This window comes from Myxine glutinosa, chromosome 10 (genome assembly GCF_964187855.1).
Source record: "Myxine glutinosa chromosome 10, kmMyxGlut1.1, whole genome shotgun sequence".
In the NCBI taxonomy this organism is placed as follows: Eukaryota; Metazoa; Chordata; class Myxini; order Myxiniformes; family Myxinidae; genus Myxine; species Myxine glutinosa.
This window is the reverse complement of record NC_136270.1, coordinates 72594463-72618994: the sequence shown is the minus strand read 5'-3', so window position 1 is coordinate 72618994 and position 24532 is coordinate 72594463. Positions and strand designations below refer to the sequence as shown.

The window sequence follows — 24532 nt, the reverse complement described above, 5'->3', positions numbered from 1 at the left end:
GCTCTCCTATGGAATACATGATCACAATGCCATGTAACACGGACTTAGTGCATTGCCATTGCCATTGCCATTGCAATGCCATGTAAATGTCACATTTTTAACAATCACATTCCATTCTATTGAGTAAACCAAGCCTGGTGTTGGCTTAGCGGTTAGGGTGCCGGCTTGGGATCCTAGGATCCTGGAGTTCGAATCCCGGTTGATCGCTGAATTAACGCTAGGGGGGTTGACTCAGCCTGTCATCCTTCCGAGGTCGGCAAATTGAGTACCAGCTTGCTGGGATGAATGATCACTGTGTGTACCCCGACCTAGAATAGGTACACCGTATCCCTGCGCATCGTAAGAGGCGACCAAGGGTTGGCGTCAGGAAGGGCATCCGGCCATAAAAACATTGCCTCAAACAGGGAACCATGATTGTCATGGGGCCCGCAAGGCTAACCCCCGCTCTAGCGGGGAAAATGGCCTTAAACTAATCATTCATTCATTTCATTCAATGCCATGTAACACGGATGTGATCATTCACTTATAGTTTTGTATGAAGATTAATACTTGAACACCTTGATGGGCTCTTGCTGTCGCTTCACCTCCAGACATTCAAATTGCACTTCACACTCTATTTGTTGAGGTACTCATTTATTTGTTAAATGTATGACTTTGCTTTTAAAGCACTGGAAAAAGAATGAATTGAATGCTACCCTGAGTTTTATTTCCTTGTATACAGAGTCCAGGAAGAGGGAAATGCCAACATCAGGGCCGATGGAGAAAATAAAACGGACACGGACAACAAGGGATGTGTTGGCAGGGTTGAGGGTCAGAGGAGAATGCGGGGGTAGGGGGGGGGGGGCGTATATTGTGGATACTGAAGCATAATTCGAGGGCGGGGTTAACAGGGCTAGAAAATAACATGGTTTTGGATTGGGGGGATGATCTGAGATGGTGGTGAATAGCTGTCTTGAAGACCTGAAGGGAAGAATGGGATTGAAGAGCATGTGGAAGTTTGTTCCACAGGTGGAATGAGTGGAGGTGGTTGGGATGTAGAAGGAATTTCAGTGCATTTCCCATGCTTGTCTGGAAGTGCATGCCATTGGTGTTACTTTGAAGATTTACTGCAGTGACCAAGCCAAACTAAATGACACTTTGTATGAAATGGAAGGGTGAGGGAAAGGGAAAGGAGCAACGCCGGGAAAAGTGCGAGACAAGATTAAACCTGCGCTGTTCTATGATATATCTGAAGGGCATGGGGCCATGGATGTTCTTATTTTGGGTCCTGTGTCCACTGTATACAGTGTCTTGTATGTAAATAGCTCCTAAATATCATGACACTAGGATTTCATGAGAAGAGATTAAAAAGCTCCAAGAAAAATTCCCTTTCTGTTCTGAAAAACCAAATGTTGAGATAAAGCTGGCTTTTGTTGGTATCTGCTCCTTGCTGACTGTGCTCAAAGGTGATTCACGGTTAAAGCATGCTATCCAACTCTCTCTTCAAATATTGCCGTCGTTACAGGGGATCGACACGGCGAAGCTGTGCCCCAAAGAAGTCGGGCAGTGGGAACAGGCAGCGAAAGATAGATTCCAGTGAAGATGATGATGACGATGAAGATGGGGGAGCTGCAAAGCGGCAATCTCGCCGCAAAGCCACAGTGAACGTCAGGTATGTGGACCAGTGCCATATATAGAGTGAGTCTGGCCATCTTTTGATCTCACCGTTTCGTGACGTCATAAGCCGAGCCGTGTCACGTGATTTTCAGATGCATTTTGTTACCCATTCAATTACTGTCGCATATTCAATATGATGACTTCATATTGCCTTCAAACTTCATATTGCCTTTATATTGCCTTCAAACAGGGAACCATGATTGTCATGGGGCCCGCAAGGCTAACCCCCGCTCCAGCGGGGAAAATGGCCTTAAAACGATCATTCATTCATTCATATTCATATATTCAATATGATGACTATGATACAAGGCTGATTAATATGCAATAGAGAAGCTGATGGAAAACGTAAAAGATGAGGAAGTTGTTGTGTTAGGAGGAGACCTAAATGGACATGTGGGAAGGAGTATGGACGGGTTTGAGGGAGTTCATGGGGTTTACGGATATGGTGTGAGAAATGGAGAAGGTGAAAGGATTTTGGAGTTTGCTGATGGAGCTGATTTGTTGATTTGTAATACTCAGTTCCAGAAAGAGGATAATAAGTTTCTTACATACACGTCAGGTGGGTTGACGACAACCGTTGACTACTTGATGGTGCGTAGGCGAGATAGGGGGCACCTCCGGGACACAAAGGTGATCCCGGGGGAGGAGGCTGTTTCACAGCACCACTTGGTTGTCTGCGACATAAGGGTGAAAGGTGCGATGAGAGCTCGGCGGGTGAAGTACCAACCGAGAATGAAGGTGTGGAGATTGAAAGAGGTGACAGTGAGGGAGGCATTAAAAGAGAGGCTGAGTATGGTAGAGGATGATGTGGTTGAGCTTGAAAGTGGTTCGGATGTCAATGAAAGATAGTCTGTTGGGAGCCGTTGGTGAGGTATGTGGATGGATAAAAGGACCATCAATTGTTACGGATCTCAGAGACGGCACTCCCCTTAGCAAGGGGGGTTTAATGCCCTTGGCCTGTTGAGCCAGCCGTCTCTGGTCCTGGTACTTGTAACGCTCCTTTGCGAGGTGGGATTGATCAGGGTTATAGGTCAAGGTGTTCTCCCGAATACCTTCACCAATCCCTCCGCAAAACAGGGAGACAAGTACCGCTTGAAACCACGGACAAGATGGTATTTGCCGAGCGGGTTAGCAGTCGTTAGCAAAGACTAACCCGATTCATAAGCGTTTGGCCGAAATCGTGCCACAGGTATTCAATCGGGGAAATCACGAAAGCGATCGGATGAGAAAGGAAACCAAAGTAAAGGGAGAACAGATATTTATTATTATTTACACAAAACCCAAAGAAGAAGAAGAAATCAGAGTAATATACAGGAAATGGAAAGAGCAGAAGAAGGAACCTCGGAAGGAAACAAGAGGCACTCGGAAACATGGTGGTGGGATGATGAAGTTGGAAAGAGGATTGACGAGAAGAGAAAGACGTTCAAGGAGTGGCAGAAGGCGAAGGGTACTGGGGCAGAAAAGGCAGAGCATGAAAGTTATAAGGCATCCAAAAAGGCTGCAAAGGCGCAGGAGGCATGTAGGAAAATGTTCGGAGAACGCTTGGATTCGGAAGAGGGTCAGGTCAGAGAGCGGTATTCAGGATTGCAAAGCAGATAGCGAAAGAGAGGTGTGATGTGATGGGGGTGAGTTGCTGGAAGGATGAAATGGGACAAATCGTTGTGGACCCAGAAGGAATTGAAGGAAGATGGAAGAGATATATGGAAATGCTGTTGAATGCAGAGAATGAATGGGATGGCAACATAGAGCGTAACCCAGTTTTAGGACCGGCAGAGAAGATAACTGAGAAGGAAGTTGAGGAAGCGATCAAAGCAATGAAGAGTAGAAAAGCGGGAGGGCTGACGGGAGTTGTGGAAGATATGTTGAAGGCAGCGGGAAGTTGGGGTGTGAACAGAATGACAGAGATCTGTAATCTGGTGGTGAAAGAAGGCCGCATTCCAGTGGATTGGGAACTGAGTACCCTTGTCCCTCTATACAAGGGGAAAGGTGACCCTCTGGACTGTGGCTTGTATCGAGCGATAAAGTTATTGGAGCATGGAATGAAGGTATTGGAAAGGGTGTTGGAGAGGGGGATAAGGAAGAAATTGAAGCTTGACGAAATGCAGTTTGGATTTATGCCAGAAAGATGAACGACAGACGTGCTTTTTATTGTAAGGCAGTTGCAGGAGAAGTACATGGAGAAGAGGAAGAAGTTGTTTCTAGGGTTTCTTGATCTGGAGAAAGCGTTCGATAGGATTCCACATGAAGTAGTGACGTGGGCATTGAGGAAGTTAGGAGTGGAGGAATGGTTGATCAGAGTAGTGATGGCAATGTATGAAAGAGCGCACACAGCTGTAAGGACCAAGGACTGGAACAGTGGTGAGTTTGATGTGAAGGTGGGAGTGCATCAGGGGTCTCCACTAAGTCCACTACTATTTGTAGCAGTGATGGAGGTGCTGGCTCGGAACATAAAGGAGGGTCTTTGGTCTGGTCCTCGCGGTCCCCATGTACTGTCTTTGTCTTTCCCTCGCGGTCCCCCTGTACTGTCTTTGTCTTTCCCTCGCGGTCCCCATGTGCTGTCTTTGTCTTTCCCTCGTGGTCCCCATGTGCTGTCTTTGTCTTTCCCTCGTGGTCCCCATGTGCTGTCTTTGTCTTTCCCTCGTGGTCCCACTGTACTGTCTTTGTCTTTCCCTCGTGGTCCCCCTGTGCTGTCTTTGTCTTTCCCTCGCGGTCCCCATGTGCTGTTTTTGTCTTTCCCTCGCGGTCCCCATGTGCTGTTTTTGTCTTTCCCTCGCGGTCCCCATGTACTGGCTTTGTCTTTCCCTCGCGGTCCCCCTGTACTGTCTTTGTCTTTCCCTCGCGGTCCCCCTGTACTGTCTTTGTCTTTCCCTCGCGGTTCCCATGTACTGTCTTTGTCTTTCCCTCGCGGTCCCCATGTACTGTCTTTGTCTTTCCCTCGCGGTCCCCCTGTGCTGTCTTTGTCTTTCCCTCGTGGTCCCCATGTGCTGTCTTTGTCTTTCCCTCGTGGTCCCCATGTGCTGTCTTTGTCTTTCCCTAGCGGTCCCCATGTACTGTCTTTGTCTTTCCCTCGCGGTCCCCCTGTACTGTCTTTGTCTTTCCCTCGCGGTCCCCATGTACTGTCTTTGTCTTTCCCTCGCGGTCCCCATGTACTGTCTTTGTCTTTCCCTCGCGGTCCCCCTGTGCTGTCTTTGTCTTTCCCTCGCGGTCCCCATGTGCTGTTTTTGTCTTTCCCTCGCGGTCCCCATGTGCTGTTTTTGTCTTTCCCTCGCGGTCCCCATGTACTGTCTTTGTCTTTCCCTCGCGGTCCCCCTGTACTGTCTTTGTCTTTCCCTCGCGGTCCCCCTGTACTGTCTTTGTCTTTCCCTCGCAGTCCCCATGTACTGTCTTTGTCTTTCCCTCGCGGTCCCCATGTACTGTCTTTGTCTTTCCCTCGCGGTCCCCCTGTACTGTCTTTGTCTTTCCCTCGCGGTCCCCATGTGCTGTCTTTGTCTTTCCCTCGTGGTCCCCATGTGCTGTCTTTGTCTTTCCCTCGTGGTCCCCATTTGCTGTCTTTGTCTTTCCCTCGTGGTCCCACTGTACTGTCTTTGTCTTTCCCTCGTGGTCCCACTGTACTGTCTTTGTCTTTCCCTCGTGGTCCCCCTGTGCTGTCTTTGTCTTTCCCTCGTGGTCCCCATGTGCTGTCTTTCCCTCGCGGTTGTCAGCTCTTTCACGAGCCTCGATTCAGTATAGAAAAAAAAAAAAAAATAAAAAAAAAAAAAAAAAAAAAATAAAAATAAAAAGGTTTACCGTGGGAGTTGCTGTATGCAGACGATCTGGTGTTGATTGCAGAAAATATGGATGGACTGAAGGAGAAGATGAACAAGTGGAAGGAATGTATGGAGACAAAAGGTCTGAAGGTGAATATCGGAAAGACAAAGGGGATGGCAAGTGGTAAAGCATCTGGTGAGGTGGAAAGAACTGGGAAGTGGCGGTGTGCTGTGTCCAGGAAGGGTGTCGGAGTGAACTCCATTCAATGTACAATGTGCGCTGAGTGGGTTCATCAAAAATGTATTGGTTTGAGAGGGTCATTAACCAGTGTGGCAGCTACATTCAAGTGTTAGGTGTGCACAGAGGGAGCTGCAGATGGAGGAAATGTTGAGTTGGATCTTGGAGACGGCGTGAAGCTGGAAGGTGTGAAAACATTTTGCTACCTAGGAGACATGCTGAATGGAGAAGGTGGATCAGACTCGGCAACGGTTGCTTGAGTGAGATGTGCATGGAAGAAGTTTCGGGAACTGAGTGGCGTGCTGACGAGGAGGGGAGTGTCGTTGAAGCTGAAGGGAAAGGTGTATGCTGCATGTGTGAGAAGTGCTATGATTTATGGGAGTGAGACATGGGTAATGAACGTAGAGCAGCAACGGAGGCTGGAAAGGGTGGAAATGCGAATGGTTCGGTGGATGTGTGGAGTATCGTTGAGAGAGAGAGGAAGACAAATGATGAATTGCGAAAGATGATGGGAATAGAGCCTATTATGGATGCTGTGAAGAGAAACAGGTTGAGATGGTTTGGTCATGTGTTGAGGAAGGATGAAAGTGATCTGTTGAGGAGAGTTATGGAAATGAATGTAGAAGGAAGTAGAGGACGGGGAAGACCGAGAAAGACTTGGCTAAAGATGGTGGAAGAAGAAATGCGGGCAAGGGGGTTAACAAGGGGAGATGCAGAAAATAGGGCAAAATGGAGAAGATTGTCATGGGGCCCTCAAGGCTAACCCCCGCTCTAGCAGGGAAAATGGCCTGAAAATGCCTGTTGTATTCAATATGGCGTATTACCATCGGATTATCACGCATTATTGTATTTTATTGCTTTTGATTGTGATCAAAATGGTTTGTTGGGTAACAGTGTGGTGTCATTCACAAAATGGACAGGGAATCCCAAGGAATTTTCAGTTTTATCCTACTTAACCAGGCAAAAGGATGCTTAACTTGGCAAAGTAAATTCTGAAATACGTATTAGCCAATAATGTGAATTTTATCTCAACTACAAGGATGATATTTTAACAGAAAGGAAAGTGTAACACTCGCTAGCAAATGGCACTTTGAAATCTGGTATCGCAATCGATTACAAGTTTATTTATGACTAACACGCTCTTCACAGTTTAGAGGTCGCATTTGCTTGTGTTACATATTACCTCCCCAAACCCTGGTTACGGTGCACCACAGAGTCTGGTGCGGGAACACGGCAGAAAGATTTGTATTTTGGAGTGTTCTAATAAACCATGGTACAGCCACACCAATGCACTTGTAGAACAAAACAAGTAATTGTATTCACACCAATGCACTCACATACACAATAATAACACTATTAAAGAAAGTACAATGAAAATGTCACTTGCATCAAATGAACAATACATACTGTCGTGCGAATCCCTCAAGGTTAACACCAGGGACCGCGGAAGACCGAACGGATTTAATTGAGGGGACGACCAACACGGATTTTGCTATCAACCGCGGGAAGAAGAAGTGAAGAGGAAGAGGCGGAAAGCGCTTACCTGAAGAGGGAATGACGGCAGCTCCGATCCTGTAGGGAATTAACTCAAACGTGAATCCGGGGTAAAATGTACAAAAAGAAACGCGTTTATTACGAAACCCAAGAACAAGGAACGCGACGGTAAATAAATAATGATCCTAGTTTGGGATCTCACTTCAGAAACGAAACAGGGGCAAATGAATTAACCAAAAGAACACGTTCGTCGTGTACGGGGAAATGTGGTGCGTCCTTATCTGTTTGTAGTGTGCAGTGTGTCGTCCAACGTGGCTCCAAGCTCCGGCGCGAGGAAACCCTCCGTCCGCTCGCTCGCACGCTTCGCCAGGCCCCGATGCGACCCGCCCAGCGGCACGCTCCACTCCAACCCCTCGTCGGTCCAACACACGAGGTCACGCTCGCTCCGAGCACCAATGCACCACAAGGAACCAAAAGCACCACGCGGAATCAAAAGCACCACGCGTCCAACGCAGGGCCAGCGATCCCCACACTAAGCCAATCTCCAACCCGAAGGGGCCGATCTCCAACACGAGGTCCAGCGCGAAGAGACAAAAAGACAAAGAGCAAAGAGAGGTCGTGCAGCGCAAAGAAGCCAAGAGAAAGAGCCAAGAGAAAAAGCCAAAATGTCGTGCAGCGTTCCCTTTTTTAACCTGGCCTCTGACGTCAGTCTTGGCGCGCCACCAACCAGGGCCTCGTAGCTTCCCGCCGCCCACCGAACCTTCTGGCGCCATCTCTCCAATGAACAACCTCCTTCTCCGTTGCGTCTTCGCGCCTCTCACCCTGATTGGCTGGAGGTTCGCGCCTTCCGCGCCAACCAATCACACGTTCCCTGTGGCGTGGTCACAGCTCGTCTCACGCGATGTTGCTAGGCCAGCCGGTGGTGTAGCCAGCGGCGGCCATCCGGCGGTGCCCCTATCTGTCTTCCTGCAGGTCTTCTTCCAAAGTCATTGTAAGGGAAGGGGAATTATTTACTGTTGCACTAAGGGCCTATCTAAGTGTTTATAAATGTGTGCGTTGCCATAAGGGACAAAGGAATGATTACCAGGTCTGACACACAGGGGTTTATCTTAGTCCCTACTACTATCTAACACACGAACATCCTTGTATGTTCACAGGTATACTCCTATCCTGACAAACCGCCTAAAAACACAGAACTTATTACAAGGTTGATTCCCTATCGCGACAGTCGAAGCATGTTACCTATACAGATGCACCTGGCTCTAGATATTCCTTTACCCCTCCAACATAACAATATGATGGTACCATCATTCCCCAATGCTCTCAACGCAATTAACTCATGATACGCCAAACGTGAGTGGGATGTAACATTCCCCAAAGTCCGTGCACGAATCTCCACGCTGGTTGAAGATCGAGGTCGTGCAGAACGGCAAATCAATAGGCAGGTATTGTCGCGACTGGATGAGGAGTTACGATGTGAGAGGTCGATATGAGAATTGAGCCGTTAGGTAAACCAACGGCAATCAACACGATGATGTCGATACGGAAATCCCAACGGCAAAACAAGATATACCAAGAGGACGGCCTCTTCTTCAAGGACAAAATGGCGTATAGGCCTGTAATGGAGGCGCTTGATTTCTCCAACGATGACTCAGACTTGGTGATAGAACCTGAGACGCAGGTTTAAGTGCACTCGCAATATATGACGATGTCGAAAACAATCCTTCCCCCGGGAAGCCTCAACTCATTCGCAACCAATATCAATAAAGTCTGCTCGCAGCCTTGACGCGATTCTCGGCTGTATTTCTATCATGACCGTTCTCTTCCTCCTCCTCCTCCTTCCGGTTCTTTGCCGCGTTTTCCTTTTTCCTCCAGAAACATTTATTTTTACCTTTTACTGAAGTCATCTCCATTTCACACAAAAATCTTAACAACAAAATTACCTGAAACTAAAAATCCTGCAAGTATATAATAACAACAAAGGTGGAAGTGACGAATCCATAACACTTGCTGAACGAGGGAACTTTAATCTCCATAAATCCCAAAATCCATTTTGCGTCCTGCTCAGCATGCCATGTTTGATTCAGGTTCATCAATAACTCAGGATCTATTTTCACAGAGTTAAAATAATTCAGTTATTATTATCAGGTTTCCCCTGCCTGCAAGGCAGTGGAAAACATATTGTTTCTGTTCAAGTTCAGGGTCTTCTTCTTCCTCTTCCTATTCCGCCCTGATTTTTGAGGTCCGAAACCATTAAAATTAATGTTCTCTGCAACCGTTGGCCCGATTGACAGGAAATTTTCATCAAAAGTGCGGCTAGACCTGTATAATTTTTTACTGCTAATTATGACGTCATAGTGGGTGTGGTATGGTATGGTTACGTCACGTGGTATGGGCGCCATCTTGGAAAAAGCTTCAAAGTTTGCCCCTCTATATCTCCGAAACGGCTCAATGGAAAAAATTGATTCATGACTTGTTGTGAAGAACGCTGCATTGGGACCAACAAATATATTCATTAATGATATCAAAAGTGCTACCATTATGACGTCGTAATTCGACAAGTACAAAACTTCATCCGATCTGGATGAAATTTCTTGAGCGTCATCCTGGGATAAATTGATGGAGAAAAAAATAATAATAATGACAATCGGTCATGTGGTTCAGCCGCCATTTTTTTTAAATACAAAAGCCTTATAAATAAACACAAACCCCTTTTTCTCTGAAATGGCTGAACAGATCGAGGCGAAACTTTACAGGCATGATCGCATACCCATGATGAACAAAAGGCTGCGTGACCATGATGTCATAGCTCACATGGTTTGGGAGCTATGATCTTTTTGAAGAATAAACCTTTGAAAAAACACTTCTCCAGAAGGGATGAACAGATCGAGTGGAAACTTCACTCATATGTTCCGCATGCCTAGGGGATACCATGGTGTCCCTAAATAATTCCTAGGTCATATGGTTTAGCAGCCACATTGGATTGAACAGAAATCTTAAAATTTTTTAATAACCACGAGCGCCTCATTGATCGATGTGAAATTTCAAAGTAATGTAGCAGTCGTCAAGCGGAATATGTGTGTAAAATTTCAACCGGATTGGTCATACGGTTTGGCAGCCAGATGTTATTGTTTGAAGAAGAAGAACCTCTACAATATTATCTTCAGCCATTTGACTTTTCAGTATCTATATAATAATAGCGCAAGGACTCGACTTTGTTATCCCTTTTACGCCGCACCCAGTGACCCGATGCCCACGGCACTAATGGATTTATGATCTACAAACCGCGCTCTTTGTTTATCACGTACAGCCATACTCGAAAAATCTGAATTAGCCGACGTTGGGGCCCAAAAGCATCTGATTAACTGCAGATACGACGCCATCTTACGACGCCATCGTATTGGCGTCTGCTGGGCGAAGGCGAAGCAAGCCGTCCGCTGATTGGACAGGCGAAGGCGAAAGCAAGCCGTCCACTGAGTGGACAATCCAGAGCATGCATTTGTGCTGGTGTCGGCGATCGTTGTTCATATACGCACTCTTCATTCTCATCATTCTGCCTAACTCTTACTCGGACAAGCAAATCCCCTATGCCATCCATAATGGTACACTCTATCCATACACCACATCCTCCCTTCCGTGGATGTTCCACGGGTTTCGGCTAGTATATATTAATTGTGCTGTTTGAAGTCAGTGGTATCCTCTGAATTAATTACGTTCGTCTATTAATTATGTACCATCGGAATGTACCTTTCGACCCTTTGGACTGCTAAGACCCATTAGACTTTTGAGGAACCTTTAATTCCCTCAAGACACTTGACACCACCAAGACCCCAAAATACCCAGAAGACCCTTAAATACAATGAAGAACCAGAGGACCATAAATACCATGAGGACTCAAAAGACCCAAAAATAGGACCCAAAAGAGCCAGAAAACCCCGATGACCCAAAAGACCCCTTTATTTAAATATATAAAATTAAGTAAAATACAATACTGAATACGTCTGGGTCTGTGTTTGTACGTTACGTTCTTGATTTTCGTGCATCGTGTTTTCACTTCAGAATCTATCGCTGGCATATGGTCAAACATTTGGTACCTTTAAATGTAATAATTTATTCACAATTTGCTGAGGTCTGCAGGCCCACTTGTAATTCCTGAAAATAGTCAATTCCTTTTTCGCAATGTCTGAAGATTATAGTATTTCAATGATATCATTACGGAAAGCTATCACGTGCGCTCTCTCTCTCTCTCTCTCTCTCTCTGTCACTGTCTCTGTCTCTGTCTCTCGATTTTTCTGTTTGCTTTTTCGATTTTCTTTTCTTTCACCCTTTGAGACAAGCGAAAGGTCTTTCCATTGGTGTTATCCACATTTCTTTGGTCACAGACCTTTCAACTCTGGTGTTAGATGTTCAGGTGTTCGCACCCTTTTTAGTTGGGGAATATAATAATATAATATAATATTGTAACGAATGTGGAAACGTTACAATGTGAACGTTACAAAAGTACGGTAACACCCTGTTAATGTAAATAATGGTCGCAGTCGGCGTCCTAGTTAATTGCATGAAACTTACACGCAGGTCACGATATATCTTTTAAATAGTGTATTTCCTTATTCCATGTAGGCTAAATATGTGTTTTCCCACTAGATTGACTTTGCATTGTATCAAACAAAATAAGCGTAGGCCCTTCCAATTTCCCCAAAACCTCCCTTCCAATTGCCTTCCGCATTTTGGCCGGTTTTCTTCAAACCACCATTGGCCACGAGGTAGGGTTGGGGAAGAAAGGCGTGTCTCCACCTCGTCATAAGAGGGAAGGAGTGAACCAGCCCTAACAGCCAATCAACACCGCGGTGAGTGACCCGGTAGGCGTGCCCTCGGAGTCGGCGGCTTGATTTCGCTCCAGGTGATAAAAGCGACTGTAAGGGACTGCTTTGGGAGATGACTTGGAGAGGCCTTGGGAGATGAGCAAAGAGGCTGCACCAAGAGGTGAGATGCGAAACGCTCCAAGCCAAAGAGGAGAGGTACTCGGCAAGGAAACCAGCTTTGGAGAGACGCGCTGAAAGGAGGGAGACGGCCCCACCCCAAGAAGAGGAGCAGGTGTGCCGAACCAGCGCGTGACGTCTACCGCAGTGGATACACGACGGAGGGTTTCCCGCCAAAACCGCGAGGAATTGTGAGCTGCGGCCTCCCGACCTTGCCTCCCTCTCAAGCAATCCATCTCAAGCCCTACCTGCCTGCAATATCCCCTGTGTAAGTGTGAACGTCCCGTCCTGCTCGTTGTCTTGGGGCTAAGTAAAAATGAATAGTGTAAGTTAACGATTCGCTGTGTTACTGCTTCTTCCATCCATTGCTTGTGTGTGTATAATAAAATCTGTTCTTCCTCCGTATTCTTCTTCTTCTTCTTTTTCATTCTCTTTCGGTCGCTTTAGAGATTTCCCGATTGAATATCTGTGGGGCGATCTGGTCAACGTCGGGTGGAATCGGGTTTTAATCGGGGAGTAACTGTTCGGACGCGGTTAAATACACCACCGCTCGGTCAATATAACATCTAAAAGCCGCGTCTGTAACAATATAAATAAATGAGGGTGAATAATTTTTTTTTTTTTGTTAGGAAGCCTCTCGCTGCTCATTTGGCATGATTTATTGGTCAACGATGAAGTGGATACTGGTACTAGTTATAGAAAATACTGTGTAAGACAAGCAGACTATCTCCTCCCTAAAGGTCATTAATGAGCCACCTGAGTTTCGTCGATAATCTGATATAGCCATGGTAATTTGGAGACCAAATACTTGATACAGCCCACTTCAGCTGGATGTTGAAGCCTCATCTTCTGGTTATACGAGTCTGTTGTCCTTACCACTAGTCCACAACCTTACCCTCATATTACGTTTATTGCTGGTGAGTTGAACAATACAGTAGTTTATGATGGTGTTCACATTGGATGTTGTTCAGCATTTATAATTGTGTCATAAATAAACCTTTTCCGTTTTCAGTGGTCACTTTTTTAATACTAGTTCGTTCTGCGTATATTTTGCGTTTCCTCCCTTCTACTTTGGTGGCGCATCCAAAGGCGTAACCGTTTTTTTTCTTTTTGCGATCAGCGCGCAGACCAGATGTGCATTCCTTTTGCAGTTACAAGGAAGACGAGGATGTAGAGACGGATTCAGATGACCTGATAGAGCTGACAGAGTCAATCGCTCAGCAGCAGAATGAAGATTTTGAGATGATCGAGAAAGTGATGGACTCACGTTTGGGCCGCAAGGGGGGTGAGTTTATTTGATGGTTACTCGTAGTTTTGCATATAATTGATCAAATCATTTATTTGGGTCGATGTGTGTTACTTATGTTGGAATGTGATTGCTTTATGGCTTTTTTTTCTATGCCAAGCAAGTACAAAAGTATTTCAAAAATGGTTTTAAGGTATTGGAGAGACTATATATATATATTTGAGGTGGCAGGGAGGCAAGGTTTTTATTATTCATATACATATACACTACATGACCAAATGTATGTGGACACTCGAACATCACACATCTCATTCCAAAATCATGGGCATTAGTATGGAGTTGGTCCCCCCTTTGCTGCTATAAGAGCCTCCACTCTTCTGGGAAGGCTTTCCACGAGATGTTGGAACATTGCTGCGGGGATTTGCTTCCATCCAGCCACAAGAGCATTCGTGAGGTCGGGCACTGATGTTGGGCGATTAGGCCTGGCTCGCAGACGGCGTTCAAATTCATCCCAAAGGTGTTCGATGGGGTTGCGGTCAGGGCTCTGTGCAGGCCAGTCAAGTTCTTCCACACCGATCTCGACAAACCATTTCTCTATGTACCTCGCTTTGTGCACGGGGGCATTGTCATGCTGAAACAGGAAAGGGCCTTCCCCAATCTGTTGCCACAAAGTTGGGGTAGCACACAATCATCGAGAACAGTGGTTCGCAAACTTTTTTGGACTACCGCCCCCTTCTGCCCTCTTGGACCGGCCCAATGCCCCCCTTGTCCTATCTTTCGTGGTCGGACACCCAGAATTTATGTAGATAGGAAGCAAAAATACCAGAAGCCAAATATTTTCTGAATGATATTTTACTTTATTTTACTTTACTTTTTATTTTATTTTGCACGACCTACAATGTTTCAGCAGAACAGGTCCAGGTGAGGCAAACTGGGAAGCTGTTATCACAGGCCCAAATACCGTTAGTGTGAAGGGTGGGCCTGGTGACTCGCTGCGAGATTACGAACGTCTGGCTCCATCTCAGTGAGGTAGAGATGCAGATCGCCTCTCTTGGCAATGTCAAGGCGGTTTCGATACTTGGTCAGCAGCACCATCACGGCGCTGAACCCTCTTTCAACGAGGTATGATGTGTGGAACGCCATCAGCAGCATTTCTGCCTCTGTCCACATTGCGGTGTATTCGCCCCGCTCCAGAATCCAGAATTTGCCGTATTCATGCTGTGAGAATGTTGCCTTCGCCTCATCATCATTGTGGAGGTTGACAATTTCGTCCTGTAATTCGCGCTTCACATCTTGAATGTCACATTTGAATGGGTTGATCACCCATGCTGGCACCGACAGTTCTAGCATGTCTCTGAAACGCTGCTCCATATCTCCACGAATCTTCTCAAGGTGATTGCAATAAACGAGTAGCTCTTCATCAGAAACAGCAGTTTCCTTTGCCAACTGGGGAAAGTGGTACATATCTCTGCGGCCGAGGGATTCCCTGTGCAGAGTTGCCTTGGTTACGAACCCGCCAATCACTTTCTTTGCTTTAATCAGTGTCATATGGTCACCCTGGAGTTGTTTGTTGACATTCAGTATACTGAATATGTCCGTGAGGTAAGCCGCATCATGCTCAATCGCATTCACTTTCTCCGATAGCTCCGTATCAATTTCCGACAGAAACTCGACCACTGTTGAGAAGAGGGCATGGAAACGGGTCAAACAAGTGCCTTTGGACAACCATCGAACTTCGGTATGCAACAGGAGCCGCTCGAATACCTCATCGTTCTCCTGGCAAAGCTGACGAAACAGCTGATCATGCAGAGACGACACCTTGATTTTATTCACTGCTTTGATTCCTGTTTGGAGTGATGTATGAAGTCTGGTGCTGAGAGCTTTTGCTACAAGATGCTGGCGGTGCACGACACAGTGAATGGCGAACACGGACGGTACCTGGTTCTTCAGAAGCGCAATAATACCACGCTGGCGGTCAACCATCGCTGGTGCCCCGTCTGTCGCGCAAGCGAGAATGTTCTCCATCGGTATGTTCTTATCAGTAAAGTACTTCTCCAACGTTTGGAAGATGGAAGAACCCTTTCGTATCGGTCTGGAGAGAGCGGGCAAACAACATTTCTTCCACCATTTCCTGATCACGGATGAAGCGAACGTAGCAGAGTAACAGAGCTTCACTGTCACGCAAAGTGGACTCATCCAGCTGGATGGCGAAGTGTGTGCTTCTCAGCTCACTACACAGCTTATCTTCTACATCTGATGACATTTCATCAATCCGCCTGGCCACGGAATCATTGCTGAGCGCAATCGACTAGAGAACTGCATTCCGATCCTGGCCCATAACGGTTTTTATCACTTCCCCAACAGCTGGTTTGATCAACTATTCGCCGATTGAATACGGTTTTCCAGATCTGGCGATGAGCAATGACAGCTTATACGACGCTTCCAGTCCTTTATCCACGAGCTTTTGGCTGGCTTTGAACATCGTCGTTACCGTGGATCGCTTCTCAAATTTCTCTTTCAGCGATTGGAAATAGCTGACCTCTGCGTGAGCCTTATCACTGTGCTTTTTACTCAGGTGCTCGCTCAGTCGAGATGGTTTCATTGCTTCATTGGACAGCTTGATACTACACAACAAACACATTGGTAACTGTTTGTTCGTCGGAGATGGAATGAATCCATACTTGATGTATTCAACGGAATACTGATGACACTTTTTCTTTGAGGCCGACATCTTGAAGCCGACCGGACGTGAAGCTTTTTTGAATAACGAAATCAACACGCCAAAATGTCGAAAGACTAACACTAGCGCTAACACTGACTGTGTTCATACCTTGCCCAATGTCTGTGCTGGCAAGGCCAGGCTGTAAAGTTGAACCAGGCACGTTGAATAGTCCAGCACGAATAGAGTGTATTATATCCCGCATAAAAAGATTCTTGCAAGCCGATTGGTTGAAATGGCACCACGTGACAAAAAATAGTGTTGTACTATTGGTCGCATTGGTGGCCAATAGTATTTCGCTGGTGTCATACGCTATCATGTTTGTTGCGTGAGCATGTATGGACAAGAAAATACCTACACGACATCAGCGAATATGTGATCACAAAAACCATGTCCGAAGGGGGAAAGAATGTGGTCGTTGATTGGATGGCCAATTTGCCGAATGGCGCCAGGTAACCTGTTCAGACTGCAGGAAGCCCAATGAGCGCTCCAAATCGCCGCTGCTCCTTTAAATCGCCAGTGCCCCCCAAATCATTGCCAGCACCCCCCTACCGCCCGTGGACTCTCGAGCGCCCCCCTGAAAGTTCCCAGTGCCCACTGGGGGGCGGTAGGGACCACTTTGAGAACCTATAATCTAGAATGTCATTGTATGCTGTAGCGTTAAGATTTCCCTTCACTGGAACTAAGTGGCCTCGCCAAGAAAAATGAACAGCTCCAGACCATTATTCCTCCTCCACCAAACTTTATAGTTGGCACTATGCATTTGGGCAGGTAGCGTTCTCCTGGCATCCGCCAATCCGTCGGACTGCCAGATGGTGAACCGTGAGTCATCACTCCAGAGAACACGTTTCCACTGCTCCAGGGTCCAATGGTGGCGAGATTTACACCATTCCAGCCGACGCTTGACATTGCTCATGGTGATCTTAGGCTTGTGTGCGGCTGCTCAACCAGGGAACCCCATTTCATGAAGCTCCCGACGAACCGTTGTGCTGACGCTGCTTCCAGAGGCAGTTTGGAAGTCGGCAGTGAGTGTTGCAACCGAGGACAGACAATTTTTATGTGCTTCAGCACTCGGCAGTCTCGTTCTGTGAGCCTGAGTGGCCTACCACTTTGCAGCTGAGCTGTTGTTGCTCCTAGACATTTCCACTTCACAATCCACAGCACTTGCAGTTCACCGGGGCAGCTCTAGCAGGGCAGAAATTTGACGAACTGACTTGATGGAAAGGTGGCATCCGATGATGGTGCCACATTGAAAGTCACTGAGCTCTTCAGTACAGCCCGTTCTACTGGCAATGTTTGTCTGTGGCGATTGCATGGCAGTGTGCTGATTATATATACAGTCATGTGAAAAAGTAAGTACACTCCATGTAAAGTTTTGACTTTTTCAACATATTTCAACATACAGCTATTTGATCTTCATTTCAATAATATTGATAGATAAAGGTGATATAATATAACAAATATCATGAAACATTTACATTTTGTAGTCTATTGTACAGACTTGGCATTTAATATGGAATATTTTTTTTGTGGGGGTGAACTTACTTTTCAAGTTGACTTAGAACCAAAAGTTCATTGGAATTATGTTGGAATTATTCCAGATTTTGTTAATGTGACCTTTAAAAGAAACAAAAACCACATTTGACTTTTCGAAGCAAATAAATTGATCCTTGAAAGTGATGTAAACTGATATTGAACTCAATTCATGGACAGTACTGTGTTAAACCTCTGTGCGTTTTCCAGAAGTATTTCTTTATTTTGCACATTAGCCAATTTTTTTTTATAGCAAAAACAAAAGTTAAATTAGGACTGGGATTACGGACAGTAAAATTACAGTTCAGTACTTCGTGTAACCCCCACAAGCATTCAGGAGAGCACGCACACGTTGAGGAATGCTGTTCACGAGATTTGCCAAGCTTTGGACAGGAATCGCTTGCCATGCAGTGACAATAGCCTGCTGCAATTCACGCACAGAGGTAGGCTGCTGGTCCAAGTTGTCGATTTGACGCATTAATTCTGCCCACAAGTTCTCTATCGGATTAATATCCAGGGACATGGCAGGCCACTCCATATGCTCTACACCACGGTCAGCAAGAAAGTGTTGGATCATGCAAGCACGATGAGGCCATGCATTGTCATCTTGGAAGACAAAGTTTCCTCGAAAGGCTGCACGAGCAAATGGAAGCAATGTTTCTTCCAGAATGGCCCTGTACTTGAACTGGTTCAGGTTTCCATTCAGAACAACCAGGTCAGTTTTGCCCTCTGCATGAAAAGCAGCCCAAACGGTCACCCCACCACCTCCAGCTTGGACTCTTGGCACTATACAATCTTCGTTGTAGGCTTCATGCACTTGTCTGCGCACTCGGACATGGCCATCTTGACGATAGACTAGAAATCAAGACTCGTCACTGAAGATCACGTGATTCCAGTGTCCTGGCTGCCATTGACGGTGCTCTCTGGCTCACTGCAATCGGCGCTGGCGGTGTTGTCTTGTCAGGCGTGGCTTTCTCAGGGGACGCCTGGCACGATAGCCTGCTTGAACCAGTCGTTGGTTGACTAGCCTTCTGGATACAGGCACATTTGTCAGTTGCTGCCACTCCGCCCTAAGCCGATTAGCTGACTTGGTATGGCCATTGCGGACTAACCGGTGCAGCTGGCGATCATCCCTCCTTGTGGTTCTGCGGGGACGTCCTGGCCTCGATATTGGAGTAGGGACACCCCTCTGAGCATTTCGTTTCGGGATCTTTGACACCTGACCTTGAGTGATGCCATACTGCCGAGCAATAGCACGCTGTTTCATGCCGGAATTTCGTAAAGCCACCACTCCATGACAAACAGCATTGTCGAGTTGACGGACCATCTCCAGAGGAAGCGGCAACAACTTTTGTTGACGTGCAGCAGTTGTTTTCCACTAATACAGAACGCAACAACCCTTATATACCCGATTGTGAAGCCAATCATCAAATGTACCTGTCCGTACATTTTGTCACGCCACCTGTGATATAATCCTGTTATTGACTTCTCGCTGCGACAGACAATCAGTGACATAGTTCTTTTAACAATGAAATCACCGAAGCGGAAAAGAAACTCACCAGATTGATATACTGAGTTCAGAAAGGAAACCCAAGTCAAGGAAAAAAAATATTCCATATTAAATGCCAAGTCTGTATAATTTAAATAAACATAAATGCAAATTTCGCATGTGGAAAAAGTAAGTACACCCCGACATTTATCACTACTTCAAATACCTAAAATTTGAATCAGGTGCACCAGCTCAGGTGCAAATGATTAGAACATCGTGAGAGAGGATCTTGGAGGAACCTGTCTTATTTAAACCTGACATTTAGTTTGGTTTGCTCTTTGTTGTTGAAGTGTGCGGCGACACCATGCCTAAATCAAAATAGCTCTCTGAGGCTTTCAGAAAGAAGGTTATAGATGCCTCCAAGTCTGGGAAGGGATTTGAAAAGATCTCCAAACAATTTGAAATCAATCATTCGACTGTCCGGAAGATCATCTACAAGTGGAGAAGATTCCAAGCAACTGCCAACTTGTTCAGGCCAGGCCGCCCCAGCAAGTTCAGCTCGAGAGCAGACCGCATGATGTTGAAATAAGTCTCTAAGAACCCCAGAATGTCATCATGGAACCTACAGGTAGCTCTTGCCACTGTTGATGTCAAAGTGCACGGGTCTACCATTAGAAAGAGGCTGCACAAATTTGATCTACATGGGAGGTGTGCCAGGAGGAAACCTTTGCTGTCCAGAAAGAACATCAGGGCAAGACTAAAGTTTGCCAATGAACACCTCGGCAAAGACCAACACTTCTGGAACAATGTGCTGTGGACAGATGAGTCAAAGGTAGAGCTATTTGACTGACCACAGTACCAGAAGACATGTTTGGCGAAAACCAAAACAGCATTTGACCACAAGAACCTGATACCAACTGTAAAGCATGGTGGTGGAAATATTATGGTTTGGGGCAGCTTTGCTGCATCAGGGCCTGGGCAGCTCACCATCATATAATCCACTATGAATTCTTCATTGTACCAGAGGGTGCTTGAGGATAATGTGAGGCTACCTGTCGGAAAGTTGAAGCTCAACCGAAGGTGGACCTTGCAACATGACAATGACCCTAAACATACCAGGAAATCCACCAAGGAATGCTTAAAAACGAAAGAAATGGAGGGTTCTGGAATGGCCAAGTCAAAGCCCGGATCTAAATCCCATCGAGATATTGTGGGCGGATTTGAAACGAGCTGTGCATGCAAGAAACCCCTCAAACATCGCACAGCTGAAAGAATTCTGCATGGAGGAGTGGGCAAAAATTTCTCCCAGTCAATGTCAGAGACTGGTATACAGTTATAAGAAACACCCATTGAGGTTGTTTCTGCCAAAGGGGGCAATACCACCTAATAGAGCCAAGAGTGTACTTACTTTTTCCACATGCGAAATTTGCATTTTTGTTTATTTAAATTATACAATGGACTACAAAATGTAAATGTTTCTTGATATTTGTTATATTATATCACCTTTATCTATCAATATTGTTGAAATGAAGATCAAATAGCTGTATGTTGAAATAACGGGTGTCTCAAAATAGATGGAACCCATTAACATGATAATAATTTATTACTCAGACAAGAAACTCCAAAAAAGATTACATTTCCTGGAAGCTGATATGATAACAATTAAAAAACTGAAGATTTGTGGTCTCTAGCTCAAAGGATACATTTATTAGACCACATGTTCCAAATGACCGCCTTTGCGCCTGAGACACACTTGAAGCCGACGAGCGAAGTTGTCAATCACCCTGACACACTCTTCCTTCCTGATGGCACGAATCTTCTGGGTGATGGCCACTTTCAGTTCAGAAATGGATTGAGGACGATTCTCATACACGTGGTCCTTCAATAACCCCCAGAGATTAAAAAAAAAAATATCGGGGGTTCAGATCGGGTGAATGCGGAGACCACTCGGGTTCGCGGCGCCTGCTGATCAGCCGATCAGGGAATCGGTGGTCCAGCCACTCCATCGTGATGTTGGCTGTATGTGTATGTGGAGTTGCCCCATCTTGTTGGAACAATTGCACATCTCGATTCACGCCACGACGTCTCCCAAGTCCCCTCCAGAACTTGTTGAGCACCACAATGTAACGCTCCTTTGTGACAGTGACTGCCTCCTCGTCTGCGTCTTCAAACCAAAACGGTCCGATTATGCCATGTTTTGAGATGGCCACCCAGGCCGTGCATTTCACAGAGTGTGAGGGCCTCTGAAGCACCTCGTCTGGGGCTTTTGTGCCCCAGAACACATTGTTCTTGCTATTGACATGCCCACAGAGCAAGAAGTTTGCTTCGTCGCTGAACCAAACATCATCAAGAAAGTCAGGATCCTCTTCGATCTTGTTCTCGAACCACCGGCACATCACAACACGTTTTGCCAGGTCAGCTGGTGTGAGTTTATGCTTGATCTGGATCTTGTATGGGTACAGCTGAAGAACCTTAATCAAGATTCTTTGCACTGACGCACGTGAAAGACCCAGCTCTTGGCTACGTCTTCGGATGGACTTTTTCGGGCTCCTTCCGACAGAATGTCTCACCGCATTCACATTGTCAGGAGATCTTGCAGTCAGCTTCCTGCCAGAACTGGGTGTTTCTGCCTTCTTGTTGAGGTTGTTTACTGATCCAGTGGCTTGAAATTTGTGTGCCCAACGATAAATTTGGTTTTTCTGGGGATAGTTGTTGAAGTTGAACTTCCTGCGAAATTTTGCTTGCACCGTTTTGAATGATTTCGTCTCCAAATAAGTAGTGACGCAAAATATTTTTTCCTCCTTTGTCCAAGGCATTTTGATTGATAATTATTAGTTGTTATGGTCTCCTCTCTTCAAATGTGAAAAAAAAAGAACAAGAACATTAATATTGGCAGAATTATTAGCAGTGACATGGGTTCCATGTATTTTGAGACACCCTGTATGTTGAAAAAGTCAAAACTTTATATGGGGTGTACTTACTTTTTCACGTGACTGTACCTGTCAGCAATGGGTGTGGCTGTAATAGCCGAATCCACTAATTTGAAGGGGTGTCCGCATACTTTTGGGCATGTAGTGTTTTGTTAAGCTTTTAGATCAAAGTGAGGTGATAGGTGCTACATTAATAACGTCTGTAGAACATGGGTCTGTGAGCTGCAGGTCATACATTTTACGTTTGGTCATCTGTGGTGTGCAGCCATTGGTGCCACGACGACGATCTACACGGTAGAAGCTGATGGGGACCCCAACCATGACTTTGTATCAGGAACTGATGGAGAGGCAGGTGAGAAGCAGTACCTTATCAAGTGGAAAGGCTGGTCGCACATCCATAACACCTGGGAAACCGAGGAGACTCTTCGTCAACAGAATGTTCGTGGGATGAAAAAGTTGGAGAACTTCCTGAAAAAAGAGGAAGAGATACGGCAATGGTCAGTTTATTTATGCTTCCGTAGCCGAGGGTGCCGGAGACCTTTTTGGGGGGGGGGGGGGGGAAAGGGGGTTCTCCGTCCGGCTGTGCATGTGCATAGCAGATTTTTGTTACTTATGAATTACTAAAGGGATTCCAACTAAACTTGGCTAAAGTATGAACTGTAATATAAGGATTAAAGGACTCGATTTTGGGTTCAACAAACAGGTTAAAGGTCATGTGCCCTTTGGAAATCATTTTGCAGATCATTACTCGAGTTTGAAGCATCTGATGTTTTCTTTCTTCTTCTTAATGTGCTGAAATGATGCTTTCTTCTAATGTGCTCACCTGGTAGAATACAGCGGTATACCACACCGATTAAGGGTATTTTAAACAGTCATGGTATTTATAACCAATTTCAATGGTTGCTCTGGAGACAGAGCAGCATGTAGAATCATACTAGCGTAATCATAAGACTTTAACCCCCAACCCCGTAGACCCCTATTTTACATCCCCGTAGAGTCCTATTTTTCTAATGTAGTGAACAAACTTTGGTAAATCAAAGGTGATTAAGGTTGTGGTGCTTCACAACATGTTGTGGTGCTAAAGACATTACCCATGTCTTTCTTTCTCTCTCTCATACTATACTTTCTCTTATGTGACCTTTAATATTTCATTTGATCTCTAATATTTCAGTGACATTTAATGTGACCTTTAATTGAGCTCAAACGTATCAGTGGGTTGACACCTAACGTGGGCAGAGGCATATTCATCGCCGCATTCACGTCAAATTCTATTTACTAGTTTTTTTTTCTCCTCTGTGTGCTTTTTCAACTCAGCCTATCATTATCTCTCCTACTGTAGTGTGCAATTCGACTTCTCTTCTTCTTATTATTCTTTTTCTTCTTCCTCTCCTTCGCCTCCTTCTCCTTCTTCTCCTTCTCCTCCTTCTCCTTCTTCTCCTCCTTCTCCTTCTCCTCCTTCTCCTTCTCCTTCTCCTTCTCCTTCTCCTTCTCCTTCTCCTCCTTCTTCTCCTTCTACTTCTCCTCCTTCTTCTCCTTCTACTTCTCCTCCTTCTCCTTCTCCTCCTTCTCCTTCTCCTTCTCCTTCTTCCTCTCCTTCTTCTTCTCCTTCTTCTCCTTATACTTCTCCTCCTTCTTCTCCTTCTACTTCTCCTCCTTCTCCTTCTCCTCCTTCTCCTTCTTCTCCTTCTCCTTCTCCTTCTTCCTCTCCTTCTTCTTCTTCTCCTTCTTCTTCTTCTTCTTCTTCCCCTTCTTCTCCTTCTTCTTGGAATCGTCTTCAAAGGGCTCTTCAGTCCTCTCACGGAGATGATAAATCAAACGCACCAGTTGGCCGGCATTGGTATGTTTGATTTATCATCGTGATAGACTGGAATTGAAACTTCCTGTTCATGGAAATTCTTCCTGTTGCTCTGATTGTGATCGGTTCTAGTTTGGGATCTGTGGTATAAGTTGGTTCGTGCCAGACATCTTGAGGACTATTTTTGTAGATTTTGTTATTGATAGCTAACAGTTACACATTTTGTTGTTATTATCTAAGGTTCATTGCAAAGCATATACACATAGCATGTGCAGGACGAGGCCATTGGGAGACGTTCGTATACTTTTGTATTAATTACAAGGACATTAGGAGACAGAGAATGGTCAAATCAACACAGTATTTGGGATTTGAACCTGTGATCCTTTTAGGAGCATTGAGTAAGATAAGATAGTTCAGCTATTTATTTAATTTGCTCTGTTGTAGGCTGATTCCTGCCACTCCTGAGGATGTGGAATATTTCAACTGCAAGCAGGAGATGTCCATGGAACTTTACAAGCATTACCAATTTGTGGAAAGAGTCATTGGTGAGGACTTGGTACCTGCACAGTGGCTGCTGTGTTGTCTGTGTTCCAGTGTATGTGTGTGTGTGTGTGTGTGTGTGTGTGTGTGTGTGTGTGTGTGTGTGTGTGTGTGTGTGTGTGTGTGTGTGTGTGTGTGTGTGTGTGTGTGTGCGTGTGCGTGCGTGC

The 24532-nt window shown here is 45.6% G+C and overlaps 1 protein-coding gene across 7 annotated transcripts in view; it reads left to right on the top strand.

Annotated features, from left to right (window-relative positions):
• Positions 1-24532, top strand: part of LOC137433460 (chromodomain-helicase-DNA-binding protein 2) — a 218020-nt gene that overhangs the window by 27790 nt on the left and 165698 nt on the right. For all 7 annotated transcript variants that reach the window (XM_078785762.1, XM_078785761.1, XM_078785760.1 and 4 more), the window contains 4 exons: positions 1505-1651; positions 13265-13398; positions 22296-22527; positions 24270-24370. In XM_078785762.1, the coding sequence (XP_078641888.1) occupies positions 1505-1651; positions 13265-13398; positions 22296-22527; positions 24270-24370 (614 nt within the window). The remainder of the gene's footprint in view (positions 1-1504; positions 1652-13264; positions 13399-22295; positions 22528-24269; positions 24371-24532) is intronic.